At 39.5% G+C, this 18317-nt stretch overlaps 1 protein-coding gene across 1 annotated transcript in view; it reads right to left on the bottom strand.

Annotated features, from left to right (window-relative positions):
- Window positions 1-18317, bottom strand: part of itfg1 (integrin alpha FG-GAP repeat containing 1) — a 140924-nt gene that overhangs the window by 120255 nt on the left and 2352 nt on the right. Inside the window, exons 5-6 of the mRNA XM_062390039.1 lie at window positions 17580-17657; window positions 17374-17468 (exon numbers count right to left, since the gene is read on the bottom strand). Coding sequence (XP_062246023.1) covers window positions 17374-17468; window positions 17580-17657 — 173 coding nt within the window. The remainder of the gene's footprint in view (window positions 1-17373; window positions 17469-17579; window positions 17658-18317) is intronic.

The following is an 18317-nucleotide window of genomic DNA, read 5'->3' as shown; positions in this document are numbered from 1 at the left end:
TTATGATAAACCAACACGCCTGACACTACCTGCAGCTGGTTGCAGAACATTTTATGAACTAGGAATAAAAACAGTAAAAAGCTTAGCACTCTCTGTTGGTGTAAGTCGTGAGTTGTAAGGACCAATCAGACAGACAAAAACCAGTCCAGTAGTGTTTTCTCCAAAGTAGTGTGAATGCCAGGTGTAAATGTAGCAAGAGTGTTTTATTTCAAAACAAACACACATTCATGTGGATGTAGCCGGCTAAGTGTCAACAATGGTGTAACCTGCGTCTCCAATAGTGTCAGCTGGGATTGGCTACAGCCTCCCTGTGACCCTCAATTGATAAGCAGCATAGCTGATGTATAGATGGTTGAATGGATTTGGATTACTTACTTACTTCCTTCTTACACATGAATGTCTGTGTTCAACCCTCTATTTAAATCGTAGGTACTGCTGTGATTTCATTAGAAAACCTGTCAACACAAAGTTCTCATACAAATACATTTTCCATTAAATACTACCACTTTTTGACATTGTTAAATGTTCTTTGTAATTGGGCTTATTCTGAACTTAATTTTTCTTCGATTTTTCCCCCCAGCTACTGTGCAGTATTTGTTTATGCTTTTAATACCTGTGCTTTGACAAGTCTATATATTGCTTTCAAAAATTCGGGTGGTGTTTCTACCCTTACCTACACAGAATCACAAATTATTTAAAAACACACACACCTTTATGCAGCTATTGCAATTGTTCTGGATGCAGTGTCATACATCGGTTTTATTTATCAACTTTAGATTAACAACAAGAACCCTCATTACAATCCAAACCTAGAACGACAGCACCGATCTGGCCTTCTGTCTCATGAGTACAAACACACCTTTTAAGTATAAGCTAATACCGCTGACATACTCCACAACTGGGAAAAGATGCATACATAATTGAGGTATATAAATGTGTTTGTGTGTGGGAGGGTGGGGTTGCATAACATCAATAGGGATTCAGAGCTCTAAGTGGTATGTCATGTCGCCGGGTAATTAAAGACATTCTAACTGTGAAGGCTGGAGCTGCAGCTACACAAGGCATCAGAAAACACATGGCAAAGGGAGACAGCGAGAGAGAAAGCAAATGATACCAGATGCTCGGGTCACCCAGTTTTCAAGGTGCAGCTGAATGTAAAACAGGCTTACAAAACACAATCACTACAAAGCAAAAGCATGCTCATCCTTTAATTGCTAGAGAGGCAATCTATAATCACTTGCTTATTTATTTTGCGTGCTTCTGCTCTGTCAGATTTTTGTCTCTTGTTGCATTTCATTTTCCTGAACATAGACAATTCAAAAAGCACACAGCCACACCGATATGAACAAGTACATGATGAGAAGCTGAGCACCACAAACACACAAACACCAACACCCACACTGTATGGCTGATTTCTGCACATTATTAAAATATCGAGCCAATCATCCTCAATCAACCGCTCCTTTTTACACTAAGACAATAATTGCAAGTATGACTGTTGCTAATAGCAGGGTGTTAAGAGCAACAGATGCTGCAGCTCAAGTATACTGAAACGAATAGCACAAGGTAAACTGCAGCACAGAACTGAGATGATACTGTTGGTCTCGGTGCTGTTTCTATTCATACTGATATGAGCAAGGACGGCTGTTTTAGAGAAAAACACTTTATACTTGTATGTGTCAACTCACCAAAACCTCTAATATCACTTAATTAATAAGTTATTGCTAATGAATTGATCCATTCTGTGATAATCATTAATGTGATGTTACAGTTTAATTTGGGATAACTGACCCAAGGCACGGGCCAGGTTCCGACAAAAAAAATGTAAATGATTTCAGATTCGGACACAAGAAAAAAAAAGCCCGTTGGGTTCACATCAGGCTTCGTTAGTAACAAGTTGGGACAACAAATTTGAGCCCAAGTCATGCTCTGCTTGTACAAGCCTAAATGAAAAAGAAACTTCATAAAGAGTCAATGTGACAAAAGTTGATCAGGAACATTTTTGTGTAATCTTGACTCTGCGCTGTAACAAATCTGTATGGTGTAACTCCCACTGCACAGGCTGCTTATTTGCAGAGAGACTTTGACACTCTTTGCACTCTGCCAGCACACTATATTAACTATTTCCATTTGCACAGGAGTAGATAAACTGTTTGTTTTTCGTCTTGGTAAGGAGTGCTTCTAGAATAAAAAAAACTCATGATTTTAAGGATTTCTCAAAAGTCCATTTCAATTAATCCTTGAGAGATTGGAGAGAGCACATTGGTGAGCATGAGAGAAAGAGAAACCTCAAGTAATTTCAACAAGTCAGTCAGGCAGGAGTCAACTCTATGTTTTCAATAAACATTTATGCTGCAAGCACGTGACATGTGTTTAGGATCATCAACGTGAAATGCAAGCTGAACTTGCAATAGATCAGTGTATTGCAATTCCTAATTAAAAAATGTAAGTAAAGTGAGTTAATCCAAGTTAATACTGAGGTTTAGACTGCTGAAGAGAAGAGAAGAGAAGAGAAGAGAAGAGAAGAGAAGAGAAGAGAAGAGAAGAGAAGAGAAGAGAAGAGAAGAGAAGAGAAGAGAAGAGAAGAGAAGAAAAGAGATGAGGAGAGAAGAGAAGAGAAGAGAGCATGGGGAGATGAGTGGCCCTTGAGTTATTCATAGCCTCTCCATCAGATTTGTTAAGGGGATTGGAAGCAATTTAAAGGCCTCCGCTGACTGTTTGACTGGAGCAGCATTATGTCTCTCTATTCCATTATGTTGAGCCGCAGTGTGGGGATAAAGACCAGGCTTCCTATTAGCCTCTGTATAAACAGATAGGGTGATGCTAGGCGGGTGCTAAGACTCGGCAGAGCACGAGAACTCTGACATTGAGAAGAAAAGACAGCAGCAGGAGAGAGCCTTTACTATCTCCTTGCTTTGTCAAACTATTACTTTCCCTCTATCTTTGTCTCTCTTCACACGCTGACCCTCTTATCTGCCACACTCTGTAACCCAGGACAGTAGCATCATTGCTGTGTCTTTACTGAGGTTTGGTAAAGACCTTTGACTGTTTAACTTTTCTTTCACAGGATTTGTCGGCTCAAAAGAAAGCCAGGCCTATATTTTTGAATTTGGCACTCAGAACCAGATTGAAGTCCCTAATTGATCATTAAACTTTCAAAAAGTTAATTGGGGAACCTCAAATCGTGGTGTGGTTTCACCTGACTGTGGTCATTTTTAGTGCACTGACTACCATTCTCCATCCAGTTATATTCTTTCATATGGAATCACATTATTAAAAGGGCCTATGTGCGAGTTTTTGCGATTGACAATAATAGCAGAAAATATTGCATCTTAATTATACTTAATTCCTCTATTAGCCAAGTCGTCTCAAGGTGAAGGAAAGCAGCCCTTGGAAAATTTAGTGGAGTACTTTTCCAGAGTTTGCTTTTCACACAGCAGGGGTTTGTCCATGGCAGATGCATTGCCAACTTGAGTAAACGTCCTGAACATTCAGGTTAGGGGTGGTGCCTGAAAAGTGCAGCAGTCAGTTTACAATTTTTTTTTAATTCTGGTGCTCAAATAACTTTTTTCAGCCAAACCAAGAGCTATTGAATCTCATTTCTTTAAACCTGACATCTTCTTTGATGTCTTGTACATTAACAACATCTCTTTTTTATCCTTTAAATCTGTTTTTCAGACATTTTACTCAGGGGGACTGGCAGCAAAAGTTGCAGAAAATGTCTTGAGCAACCGACAATTGTGATCACACACACAGCCCGTACAAAACTTTAAGGACAATGTTCAGTGCATGTCTGAAAGCCGCCTTCAATAGCAGGGAGTCCAGTCTGCCCTGAAGAAGAAGCGGTTCTAGGGAGCAATATAACCTCTTGTCTAAATACAGCGATGGCTGAAGCTCGTGGCTGGTGACAATTTTCTCAAACCATTCCCAATATGAAACCAAGTTCAGCAGCATAAAATGTACATAAAGCAGGTTTACATGAAAATTATGCTAATTGTTTAAAAGAGCAGAACAACAAAGGGAGCAGGTAAGAGAATGGAGAGGGAATGTGTGTAGAGTTGTAGCTTATAGCTCGATTTACACTAGTCCCTGCTACTCCCATGCTTTCCTCTGTAGACAAGTGCAAGTTCACACACACAAACTGGATACACTATGTCAATTTCAACGTTATTTAGATAGCACATTTAAAACAACTTGGTTACTACAGCGTATGTATAACCAAACTCTCCAATCCATGTGACCTTTGCCTTCAGCACTGTTGAAACTGCAAAATTGTTGTTGCAGTCTTTTTAGTCTGCCACAGTGGGCTTGTGTGCTTCATTAGCAGCTTATTTAAAGCGCTGGTGTGATTTTATGGAAGTGCCAGGGCTTGTTTCAGCCACAGCACTCAGTCACAAGAAAAGACAGGTCAATGAGTCAAACAAGGCCAATTCACTGTATACATAACACTACAATCATCATATAATAGAATTTAATTCAGAAAGTAGTCAGATCTTTTCACTTTTTAACCACTCAAAGCCCTTTCCAGTTTTACCTTCTATTCACACACAAACACAATCATACAGTGCATCTACGTGCAGCACTTTCTCTATCACACATCCTCATACACTGCTAACCCGTTTTAAGCAATTTGGGGTTCAGTATTTGGCCAAAGGACACTTTTGCATGCAGAGCGGGAACACAGGGATATTACCGCCGACCATCTCTGCAAAAAAAAAAAAGACGCCCTGTGTTATAATAAAAACTTTTGCTATAGGTGCACTCGTGAGACCAAAGGAGAGGCAGGGTATCCTCTCCTTTTATTTCAAGTGACAAATTGATTGCGCCTGTTGCTTCACATCACAATAGCCTCCACATTATACTGTAGCAAACCTTGAACAACTCTCCAATCTCCAAACCTCCATTTCTAGTATTTGCAGAGCTTTCCTCCGTTGATTTGGGCTTTAATGGTTTCCTTACTCTTTGTAAATATCACAATAATACTTTTAATCAGACTCACGGTAGAAAAGCAAGTGAATTTCCTTTATTTTGTGAAGACCTGCCTCTCTCTACTCTGAATGGCTATAGTTCTATGTTTGGTAAAATGATTATGGTAAAATGGTTGGAAAGCCAATCAAAGGCAGAGTGGGGAAGGATCTTTACAGAAGACATGGCAGTTTCGGATGAGGAAACTGATGCATATCCAATGAGTCATTACAATATCATAAAAACCTTTTAAACTTCCCCTCTCACTTATCTCCTAGTTTTCCTTTCTTCTGCTCCTCCTTCAAGCACTTATCCAGTCCCTATTCATTGTTTTTTTTGTCAAGACAGGAACATTTGAAGTGAAAAACAAGAGTTACAGTAGCATTACACTCAATCCTTGTACCTGTAAAAGCCCTTGGTGCAGCAGTAGCGGTGGTTTATGCAGGCTGCAGTGCAGAGTAAATCTGACAGCCAGCACCATGGCTGCGGCATTAATGGCTGATCCACTGTGTGATTGTGCATGTGTACTGTCACTTCACTCCTCATCATCACCCTCCACGCTGGTTGGGTTTTTGTGCGTGTGTGTGTGTGTTGGTAGTGCAACATTAAGTGAATTTTATGCCCCCAAAAAAGCAAAAGTGCAACATAGGAGGCCAAAAAAGCAAAAAAAAATAGGAAAATTAGATGGAGGTAAGGGGAAACACCATGATAATGTGATAGAAATAAGAGAGAGGGACAGACAGATAGACAGTGAGGCAGAACTGATACTCTCTTTTTGTCATGTCCCTAATGCCCCTGAGCAGGTTATTTGTTAGCCTGTTACTCAGTGAACAAGCTGTGACTCCTATCACCCATTGGCTGTCAAAGAGACACACAGTAGAAATTCACAAACACGCACACAAGCAGACACACAGTTGTGTGCTCTATCCCCTTGGGACTGCTGGGGAGATGGGCTCAAGGAAGGCTGCCATGCCCACTGATCTCATTGCGCTGTTTGTGGAAGTTAGGGGAAAAATGTCCACTTTGTGTGTGTACTTAAGTTGCTGTGTGTGTCAGGGCGTTTGAATGAGCCTGACCGTAACGGGGCAAAATGAGAAGGATGAAAGCACAGAAAAATCTCTGCACTTGCACTTGTATGGTCTTTTGTTGGTGTGTCTTGTGTATATTTGTCCATAGTCCTGCAATAACCCATCCTGCAGCATATCAGTCAAGTCCTCTGCGTTTGTCTGTTTGCATTGATTTGCTCCCTCCGTCTGTAACCCTCCGGCTGATCCATGCCTCAGCTGGACAGCGAGAGGGCCTTTGGCATTCTGAGGGAATGTCACAGCCGTCACAAGTGAAACAGATACTTTGCCTCCAACAGCCATTGTGGGTTGCAGCACTAACTGCAAGGCATTATGATTAGTCAAATATGCAGACCTTCAAGTCCAATCTATTGATATCTGCTGCCTGTTCCAATAACAAAAACATACTGACAACGACAGAACTTCAGTTCTTCCTATAAGCAAAACAACATCATTTACAATACTTAGTTATCACATAAGCAGATAATCCCATAGACAACAACTCTGTTATTCATATTCACTATAAACAGACAAACTCCTATTCTCAAAGAGAGGAGGCCCGAGAGCCCAGCTGCCACAATTAGTTGCTGTAATCAATGAAAGCATCCATCCATTTGAGGGTCAATTACAACAATACAATTCATAACAGTTAAAGTTTTCCTTCACTATATCTACCTGCTGCATCATGATGTCAGTGGGTGCTAGGTAGGCTTCCAAAAGTGAAGCCACCACATCTTGATTGATTGATTGCTGGTTGGCTACATTATAGTTTATGAAACCTGCCTCCTCCATGTAAGTCAGGGGTGTCCAAACTACGGCCTGCGGGCCAACTGCAGCCCGTGGTCCATTTTGTATCGGCCCCCAGCAAATTCTAAAGATATAATGGAATATGGCCCACAGGAAGGCTAAGCAAGCGGATGTTAGCATTTCTGAAGGTCCCTGAATGCACCTTGTCAAAACACAGAGAATTGCATGCTGCTGATATCATTCCTGTGACAATTAATACTCAATGGTCGCGATAGTCATTTTCTCTGTTAATTCTGAACAATAGCAGATTGAGGACCAAAATGGCCGGCAGCCATCTCTGTGATGTCCTTCGCATCTCAACCACCTGTCAGACATCCTTCAGTCCAAAGCGCAGCATCACTGCAATGCTGTTCCCATTGTAGGTGAATACAAACATTTATTTCACAGTTTAAATGTGTTAATTAACCCAATCGCTTAATAATTTCCGTCAAATAAAGTTGAAAAAAAAAATTTGACGTTAGTTGATGTGTTAATGAGCCCAATAAAGTATTTGCATAACAATCTTGAAATATACCCATCACCTTTGCCCCACTTTATAAAAATGCTGTGAAGGGGGATCACCATCCCGACTAGGAAACAATCTGAGGCTACTGTTTCGAGAATGAAATGCATATCAGTTTTTAGCTAAACAAATGAAAAAACGATTTATGGAAATCTGTGAAGTAGGCTGCTTTTTTCTGTAAGCATATTAAATTACCAAGCACAATCACCTTTAGTGAGTGGTCCAGCCCTTCTTATATTTGTCTGTATGACGCTCTCAGTGAAAAAAGTTTGGACACCTTTGATGAAAGTGAACTGTACATGGTCAAAAGTAAAAAGTCAAAAATACACATGATCGCAAAAGATGGTTGATGTCAGATTAGGTAGTTCTTATTATGTGGGTTGAAGAGTTTATTTTTTCTGATAAGATTGGTCGTAGCTGCTTATTTTATGCTTTCAAAATGGTGGGAAACATCATGGATGACAGCTGAGAGCTTGAGACTGTCTTGTGATTGGTTGAGTGTGTGCGTATGCAGGTCCTCAGTACAACTTCTTCATTCTCTGATAGCTACTGTGCCAAATCTGGTTGCAAATTATGTCATTGGTGCAAGATGTCAGCATTCATATCTAGTATATTTGGCTTCATCTATACATGCAGTCTATGCTCCAGACAGTACTTAGTCTTAGAATGGCAGTTGCAGTTGAATCTGACACAGCTAAGTATATAAGTTTCCGAAGGCCCCAAGGCTTCGCAAGTATAGGGGTACTTCAAATTATCACTAGACAAATGTGAATTGTACAGTAGAGAAATTCAGACTTTTCAAGCCCTATTGTATCTACAAGGTGGGCAACAGGGATGCATGGAATACCTAACTCAAGTGTGGTGAGGTGCAGCATATGAACAAAGGGCTGTACCATGACCTTGTATATCAGCATGACAGCAAGTAGTCCGCCCTGCAGCCTTCTGTAAAAAATATAATATATATATATATATATATATATATATATATATATATATATATATATATTGCCAGCATCTCCTCCAGGTCCTTTGTACCTGCAGACTAGAATGGCCTGTGCAGACCTCTACATAAAACTATGTTTTAAGATAAGACTTAAAATATGATACTGTAGCTATGAGGCTGGGGTACTCAGGAAGGTCATCCCCAAACTGTGGAGGTCTAAAAGCAAAAGCTTGGTCACCTTTGGCCTTTCACACTAATAGCTTTGAGGTGTCAGTCCAAAGACGTCAGGCTGCACAGAACAAAGACTCACATGGAATACACTTAAAATAAGAGGATAACATGTCTATACAAAGCTTACAGCTTAAGTGTGTAAAATGTAGTGCCATCTAGTGGTAAGGTGGAATATTGCAACCTCCTTTTCCAAGAGTGTAGGACAGTTGTCACCAACCTGTCGATCGCAATCTACCGGTCGATCTCTAAAACCTTCAATGTAGGTCCCCTAACTCGCCGTAACAGGCTGCAGTTGCGCCGCAGAGCAGCTGTATGTTAGTTGTTTGTTGATCAAACACAATGTGTGTCTGCTACTGCCAGCGGAGCTGCTGGTTTATCGCCTGCATTTCCTTCAATACAAATTCGATTATGTACTAAACTAAACACCAGGACACTATGGTAAATAGACATGCATCTTCCGGTCTGTTGATAACAATCAAATCAGAGAAACTTATCTTTCAATTTGAATATTTATCTGCTAAATGTGACATATGTCACATACTTAATGGTTGCAGCCATTTCTGTATGTGTTTCAAAATAAAAGCACTCCAAAGTTTATGTTGAATTGATATTAATGTGACTATTGTGCATCGTATAGATTAAGTTTTACAACTGCTATTTTTTTGTGTATATTTATGCTCGTACATTCAACCTTTAGGATAAATGCAAAAACTAATGAATAATACCCTCGTACGTGGGTTTTTTGGAAGATATAAGGGTTGTAGATCCTGGCTATTTTTATAATTAGAAAGTGATCTTGGGCTATACAAGTTTGGGGATCACTAGTGTAGGAGTACCTAGAATGGCTTTCATGTAACAAATGGCTTTCTTTAGCACCAATGTCTTGTTTGTCCATTCTGGACAACTGTAGAAACATGGTGCTGCGACATGGCAGACTCCCTGGAAAAGGACCCACTTCCTATAGAAATGTGAAGGGTTCAATCAAAGATAACAATACACAATGATTATTAGTTCCACGTGATAATACAAAAATAAAACAGAATTATATATTTTATATTAATTTTCTGTCTATAAATGTTTCTAAATTCTCAACAACAGACCTTTAAAGTAATGAGTACACCATGAAAAGACCAATAACAATATTGTTTCAATCCAATATCATATTAATTACAGTTATTCTGCCAAGAAAGGTAAAGTAGCTATTAAAGTGGTGACAGCAATATTAAATGAACGCATCTATAATTTGTTCTGTGGAAAATTATTATTGATTATATTTTTGTAATGTTCACTCAAAGGTTTTCAAGATGTTCTTCAACATTTAAAGCGAAATGCACAATGTCAGAGTGTCCATTTCAAAGGTGTGGGACAGAAGGAAGTGAGCAGGCTGGAGCCAAATCTTCACTGGCCACCTCTGCTGATATGTGGCCCTGTCCCTCTGCTAGCAAGGAAGCAGCCAACTGTGAAACAAGCTTTTCCAAACTTGCCCAAAGCCCACAGAGACGATTTACTATAGTGTCAAAAGACGGAGCAGAAGAAAAGCTTTAAAATATATATATTTGTACTGCTACCTTGTCGGCTGGGGGAGAACAGTTGGGCTAAGACATGCCATTACAGACACGTCCCTTTTAATGCAGTGAAATATGTCAGTCACTTTTGAAAGTTAAAATGTCTGACACAGGCTGAGAGGTTGAGGGATTTCTTCAAACATGCTTTTCTCTTTCTTATTTTCCCCACAGGCTACAACATGGCTTGCTTAGTAACTCTGGCGTAACACTTTCAATAAAGAAGGAATGATGTCCATCAATGTCTTGGCAACCACACTGTTTTACATTAATAAACTATTTCAATACCAATGTCACACACATACACAAAGCTCCACAATTTACGGCTTACAAACTGATGAAAATCAGACATGCCACTTAATCTCTCACAAACACATACAGGCAAATCATTAAACTGTAGCAAATACCCTGGTGTTAGTTCTGATATTTAAACAGTCACATTTATACACCCAGAGACCTCCCTCACATAACCAACACACACACACACACAAGCACACACTCATGCACACAATTGCTCAGATAAATGCAGAATCCAGTATGGGAACAAAGTGAAAAGCTGTACAGAATAAATCTGTCTCTGGGCCAATATGTCGGCCTACTCCACACTGAGTGACTTCCACACTGATCCATCCAAACTTGTCATTCACAAAAATGGCAAAATATCCCAGCAGAGAATGGAGCTATGCTATTCCTAGAAAAAATAATCTTCTAAAACCATTACAGGGAACAATGTAGGTGCAGTAGCTACGGGGAGGATTATGGCCAAACCTTCTCAAAGACTCAAAGACACAAACACACAAACACACACACACACATTATATCGTATTTGTTCAACACAACACTCGTTATGCTGCACATGTGAGTCTATGTAAATAGTGCGACATGCATTTTATTACCACTGAATACAGTGATATGTATGTGTGTCTATTTTTGTTAAGTAATTTAATTTATTGAGGGCACAGTACAACGTGGCATGCATGTGAAGAATCAGAACCTGTAGGTGAGAAGATGCTCGGGCTGGAAGCCTGTTTCCAGTTTGACCGATCAAGTTTTAGCAGGCTTTAGTTGCTTGCAGATAAACATTCCGTGTGGAGAACATAAAAAAGGCGGAACACATGGACTAAAATGCATCAACTACTGGCTTTTTAATTCATCCGCATCATATGCTGTTTATAGAGATTAGCCAAAATACTATCACGACCTGAAACATCTATACAATGTAAAACGGTTTGTGTTTAATGTGAGAAACATTTGACTCCTGTGATACAGAATCGTGTCGGACTGTTAACACTATACAGCCAACAGAAGACAGTACTTGGCCCGGATATCCGCTCTCTTAACCAGAACGCACCAAATATTGCCAGTTGACCACAGAGGCTAATTCATCATCAGAGGCGATGGACTCAATGCAACAGGCTCATGTTTAACAGGTTAAATGTTTACCATTTCAATAATGTAAATTGAGTCTTTTGCATGCCAGAACTATAAAATGAAAATGTGATTGTGTTCTCTGAATTTGTAGCCAGGCCATCTATATATGTTCGGATATTTTACTGGTTATTTAAAAAATACTAGTGGTGACCATAAATGTCTCAAAATCAAAAGGATATACATGTCAAATTTCATGGCAATTCTTTGGCAGAATATTTATGGAGCCAAACCAAGGGATTGGTCATTGTGCTTCACCCCATGTTTAAAGATTTCGAGAGGTCATTTGTGTCTCGAAACATGTATAGTGGATTGACAAGATCATTATCCATCGAGTCAAACTGTATGCATATCTCGTAACACATAGTTTTATCAATATGTTGTAACCAAAGACTACGGTCACAGTACTGTGAGTATCAGAGGGAAAATGCTCTGCCTCATTTATTCCTATTATTCATTTATCTGCAAAAACACTCGTGCTTACCAAAATAAACACGGCGTCTCTTTTGCCTGTTTGACGCTGTGCCAGCTTTCCTTGAGGCGGAGATGTTACAAACGAACCACACCTCAAAGGGCTGGCACAACGCACCAGGCACCCCTTACATGCCTGTGAGCTCACTCCAAATCACTATAAATTGGGGGAAATTAGAACATAGGCGCAGAAGCATATGCAACTGAAGTGTTGATGCAGATGTAGGCTACATGTGGCTGTGGTATCTGAGGCTTTAGCACCAGGATATGTTCTTCTCTGCCTTGGAATGTGTACACTGAAAAGACAGTTGTTTAGATACTTGAAAAAAAGCCCAAAATGAATTATGCCTTCTATCCAATCTATGCCAGCTTATCCCTCCACTGAAAACAGAGCCTTCGAAAGTCCTCGCCAAAGTGGATATATTTGTGTGGATGGGGAAACTTATAAAAAACACAATAAATGGCTTTTATAAGATGCATCATTCTGCCATCCACATGTAAATGTAATCCCTGTTTAATCACTTCTTTTTCTTGACCACCCTTGTTAGGTGTTCTCTTCCCCAACCACCATCACTAGTGCATTATTAGTCACACAATCAACAAACTACTCTGACACAGAGCTAGTTTAATTGGATGCTGCACACAGCATTACCATACCCGTTGCCTAGCAATGGAGCCTTATGCCAATATTCTTGTCTTTGAGCATGTTTTGCCCTAAACGGCATCTATAATTACTTTTCAATTACTACCATATTTTTCTCAAAACAAGTTCTCATCATGCTCCTCATAGTTTCCTGAATAGCCGTCCTCTTTCTGAACTGACATGATGTGATGTGGCCCTTGTGAGTTACTATGATTCTGCGCAGACAGATCTAATACTTGGCTACATTCACAATGTATATCAATAAAATAATAAGAACATCCCTCATTTGGCGATTTGACAATGACAAATTATCTTAGCACCAACTCACATCAGCCATCTTTTCTACAAAACGGAACATCTTGGCTGTCCAAAAAAAAGCTGACAATTGGTTGTCACTGTGGAGAATGTTAACCTGAACAGAGCAATGATGTCTCTGAATTTGTGGTAAAAGACTAAGACATTATTGCAATATATTGTACATAGAACTGTCTTTCATGGTTACATTGATTCTAGGTGCCAACCAAAGACAAGCATGTTTTTAAATGCAGGTAGACCCAGTAAAAACAGATGATTGACTCATATTGCCATTAGAAAATACTTCCTTTCTGGGGTACTTCAACTGGTAATGCATGTTTGACGTCATTAATGCATCAGAAACCAAAAAGGTCAGAACAAGGAAACATAACACACAGCAGAAAGCCCCATGGAGACCATTGACAACGGTGCACTTTTAGATGCTTTACTACAGTCCCTCTTCAAGCTCAACGGTGACTGAACAATTTAGGATCACTTAGAAGTTCAATGCTTGTCATAATGTTACGCCAGAAAAGTTGCAGGGTCAGCATTGATATAGAAGAAAAAGAGTGAATGCTAATTGTATTGATTTCCACTGCAGACAAAAGCCAGAAGTTAGCGGGTGTTAGTGGATTTTTCTTTTACCACTGGGAAAGTAACTTTAAAGAAGAAAATCAGCGAGTCTGGGAGGACTGCAATCAAGAACAAAAGTAATTGAATGAGCACCAACAAAAATTACCTTCTGTAGAGGCTTCTGTAGAGAACTTGTTTTTGCAACAAAACAGCTGTAACTCAAGGCTGTAATGAATGCTTTGCTGTTACAGACAGTGGCTGGGGGAGGATGATAGCAACAAAAGAGATTAGGAGCCATATGCAGTGTGCCGCTGCCAGGTTGGTTGGCTGGAGAGTCCGTAGTGGGCTAAAGAAGGCCTTGACGGCAGCCAGGAAATAATTCTAGACTTTCCTTCATTGAAAGCGTTAGTGAGGTCAGCCAGTACACAATCAAAAGGACTGTTTACAGCTATGTCACTGGTCTGAGATTGGAGTTGGACAAGGCCCTGAAACTCCTTGGACTGCACTGACAAAACCCCTCACTGTATTACTTTAGTAGCAGGTGCGAAAGTGAACACTCAGGACTTCTCGACATAAAAACTATGAATAAAAATGACATGAAGTAAGGTGATATCTTCTTTCAGTAAGACATTTCAGACACCATAATTTGCTGAGAATCCCCTCCCATCGCCAGGTCAATTTTCACCCCTATTGACGTATATTTGATGTCACGAACGTGCTAGAAACTTTCTCACCTCACTGTCTCGCCAGTTTTGCATTCTGCAAGATTTAAGCATTTTGCACTGTTGTTCGTTTTTCACAATATGCAAAAAACAAGGACAGAAACGTGCATTGCTCTTAATGCGTCGCTGTCCTCAGGTTCAATGATGCTTCAGCAGGTGCTGCTTAGAGGAGCAGGTGGTCACAACAGACAGTGAGCCGAGCTGTGCTTAAGCCTTACCAAACGCCCTGCTCACCCTGCCCCTCCCACCCTTCCACTGCTCTTTATCTTTCCATCCATCCTTTTCTTTCAGACCATTCATCCAACCATTCATCCTCTCCACTACTCAGCTTAATTTCTCCCTCACTTCCTGCATACTCTCCTCTGCTCTCTCGCGCCAAGCCTCCATCTGCATCCCCTTACAGACAGTGGCAGCCAAGGAGTCTGACATCCACCAGATGTACAGTTGGTTGTTTTTGTTCACATGTTTTGCTCCTCAGGCTGTTAGTCATGTAGCACATTAACCCACAGAAGACTGAAAATAAGGATTTAATCATCACTGTTAATGACTGTATATAAAGATGGATGACAAGACAGCTTCCCAATAGTGAAGCCACTTGTCCTCCCCCTGCTGGCTGGCTGCAGTATAGGTCATATACCTCTTCTTCTGCATGTTAGTGGATGGGACGTGGGCCAAAACTTATGAATCTACAAAAGTATACATAAAATATTTTATTCTCAAAGATGGATTGATTACCTTTTTAATGCAATATAAACCAGGCGAAATGGTTTATCTGACTGAGACTGACTCATGATTGGTCAATTGTATGCATTCTAGGGGCGTCACTATCAGAGCTCCATCTCCTGAGCGCTACTACACAGACACTGGCTAGCCAAAATGGGGATGTTAACATCTGTGATGTTTTAGCTTTATTACCGGAAAGTGTGAACTGATTTCTGAAAGAGTTTTTTTAAAGGTAATGCTGCATCTGCAATAACTGTGATATTTGTCTGCACTTGCTCTAGCTCTAAATTATGTAATTGGCACCATATAGCAGCTATCGTACATTCCGGGATACTTTGGGTTAATATCTGGGTAGTGGGATTCTCCATCTTCATGTGCCATCTCTGGGTGGGATTTAGTCTTTAAAATAAGCAATAACCTTCGTCCATATGAACGTCTATCTAAATAATTTATTGAGGTTGATGGATAATAATTAATTTATCCAAAACACATACATATATTGTATTTATGACTGGGAGTCGGAGGACAGGGATATCAATAGTCCATATTTATATGTAGACATTGCTCCTTGTGTGTGTCTGTGTATGTGTATGTGTACATGTACATGTACGTGTACGTGTATGTGTACGTGTACGTGTACGTGTACGTGTATGTGTGTGCCTAAGCATGGTTTAAAAATAGGACGTCAGAGGTGATTTCTTACAGAAGACAAAAGCAAAAGAAAGAAGACAGCTGACTAGCAGAACAACACTCTGACTGACAGATGAGTTGCAGTGAACAAACCATTGATGTCCGACTAACATAATCCAATCTCTTTTCAAACAAACACAACAACCAAAATATTGGAACCATTATTCATTTTCTTCAGTCTCTCTCAAAAAGTGCACGTTTATTGACACTCTCCTAATCCCAATAGATAGTATTAAATATGAATATAAATCTGCTCTGGTTAAACTGTGACAGCCCTGGGAATAAAACCACATGGCACAAAAAGATACCTGCAGTGAGTATGACATGACTAAATCCTCTCTGAATACCTTGAACACAAGGATTAGTTTCCAGAGGAAAGAAAAAATCCTACCATAAGTCTAAGTGACAGCGCTACACTTAGTGGGCAGGGCAGGAGCGAGATGCTGTAAAACAATAATAATAAACAATTACAATAATGTAATAAACATCTCTATTAGCCAACTAGAAAAATGTTTGCATCGAACATATGTTTCTATCTCTGTCTGGTTGCTGGAGTTCTTCTAGAGGAGCATGAGAAACTTTGTGGAAGTCACTTCATGATGCAAAGTTTGTGTATTTGCATTAGGATTAAAGCGTCATCACTTCATGTTTCCTATTGTGATCAGCATCGTTCTGGGGCAGAATTTACAAAACCAGACAGCCACAGAAAATTAGGAGATCATTTCACCGGCAAATAGCCAGATTTGATACAAGAAGCAGATCATGGATTTTTGTGTCGCACTAAGTAATAATGTTTTCAGCTGAAGGGAGACACTCATAATGGCAATTTCCAATAAGCACGTACTTTATGCAACAGTAACAGCTCAGAAAATGCTTGAGTTGATAGAAAATAAAGAGAGAAAAGTGGGACGAAAAAGCAAATGAGCTGCTAATTCAAACACAGTGATTACAAGTTAAAAAAAACAATAAATATTTTTTGGATCGGAAATTGTGCTGTACATTACAATTTTTACATAGTTTTACTAATTTAAATATTTTTCATAAGCTCCATAAACAAGGTTCGATGACCAATTGTATTATTTATATAAATAACAAAAAGTATAGGGAGGTGTAGTCACATGCTTTTGTACAGTACATCAGGAAGGATGAGCAGGGTATGTAAATCTATGCATGATATTTAAAGCAAACATGAAACAGGTCATTAGTCAACAACATAAACGACCTGTAATGCCATTGAGTCACGCTGTGTTTTTGTCCTTCAGCTACAACTTCCAGACGTCACACAAATAAAGCAGCGGCCTGGTTTCACACTATAGAGCAGATATGCCAGATGTGCACAACTCAGGACTCAGAACTGCTCATCAGGTCGGGAGCTACAAAACCATTTTAATTCCAATTTCTATTGTGATATGACATCTGCAGGTATCTAATGTGATGTGTATCTAAGCCCCCTTCATCAACCTGCCATCCCGGAAACAAACTTATTATATTGAAATATTTCAGGCCTAGTGGAAAATTTGGACAGAGAAATAAAGAAAAAAAAAATTGTACTTCACACAACCTTAAGTTTGAATTCCAATCAACAAATTCCCTTCCCACACAAACCCATATATTTCACATGTAAGAGATTAGAAAAGAGTTTTGGCTGATTTTGCTAGAAATTCAAAGATTTGAAGACATCAGAGAAGAATAATGCTGCAGGACCTAAAACAACGGCAAAAAAGAGGACTTTGCTTTAAAACATCACTGACTTACCAGCTGTGAAGTCCTTGTTGAGGTCAATGAAAGCATGAGAGTGAAGGTTTCGCATTTTGATAGGTGAAGTCAGCACATTCTGCCACACTTGAACCCTGAAGGGCAGAAAAACCATCAGGCAAGAGCAGAATGTAAGATTGTTAGAAAGAACGAGAACAACAGAAAAATACATACTGATTGATAAGTCAGTTTAATGGTTACATTACCTGCTGGTGAGATAGCAGACTTCAGTAAGTGCCGAGTCTGTGACTCCAAAAATATCTGGGATCATGTCCCCATTGAAGCTGTGGGACAACACACTAAATTAGAATGTGTGTACTCAGCTGACATTTCATTAGATACTGTACAAACAATACAGTCGGGCAGAAAATACTCTTAATATTGAGTTATTGCTCACACAGGGAGAGGTATGGAGGTGTGGACCCAAGTGACTTGTTGCAATGAACTGCACTATAATGAATTGTTTTAAATATACTTCTAATAATTCCATAAATCTCTGTCTACCTGTGACTCAAATATCTCGATAACCCTTCTTCTAATTTACTTCACACTTGGTAGTTGTAATGTTAAGGGCCCAAGGGCGTGCAGTGATGAAATTGGTGAGATTACAATATTCAAATTTGAAATAAACAGACGATCAATACTCATTGGCAGCAGCGGCTGCGACTCATCGATGTAAATTAAGTCTTTGGTCATGAAAATGGTGGAGCAACGACAATGATTCTCCAGTTTGTAGTTCTGCCTACTGAGTCTACCATCACTGAACTTTGTTGTGCTCATACCTAATAAACCTTTTATTTTAATATTATCTAAAATGAAATACACAAATACAAAATACAAAAAAAACTTGTTTTAATTTGATTCTGAAAAACATAAACACAGCCATCATTTTGAGCAAAATATCTAAACTACAGTTTATATGAACACCATTCTGAGGGATACTT

Source organism: Platichthys flesus, chromosome 1, assembly GCF_949316205.1.
Source record: "Platichthys flesus chromosome 1, fPlaFle2.1, whole genome shotgun sequence".
NCBI lineage: Eukaryota > Metazoa > Chordata > Actinopteri > Pleuronectiformes > Pleuronectidae > Platichthys > Platichthys flesus.
The sequence above is the reverse complement of the archived record's forward strand: the minus strand, read 5'-3'. Positions and strand labels throughout refer to the sequence as shown.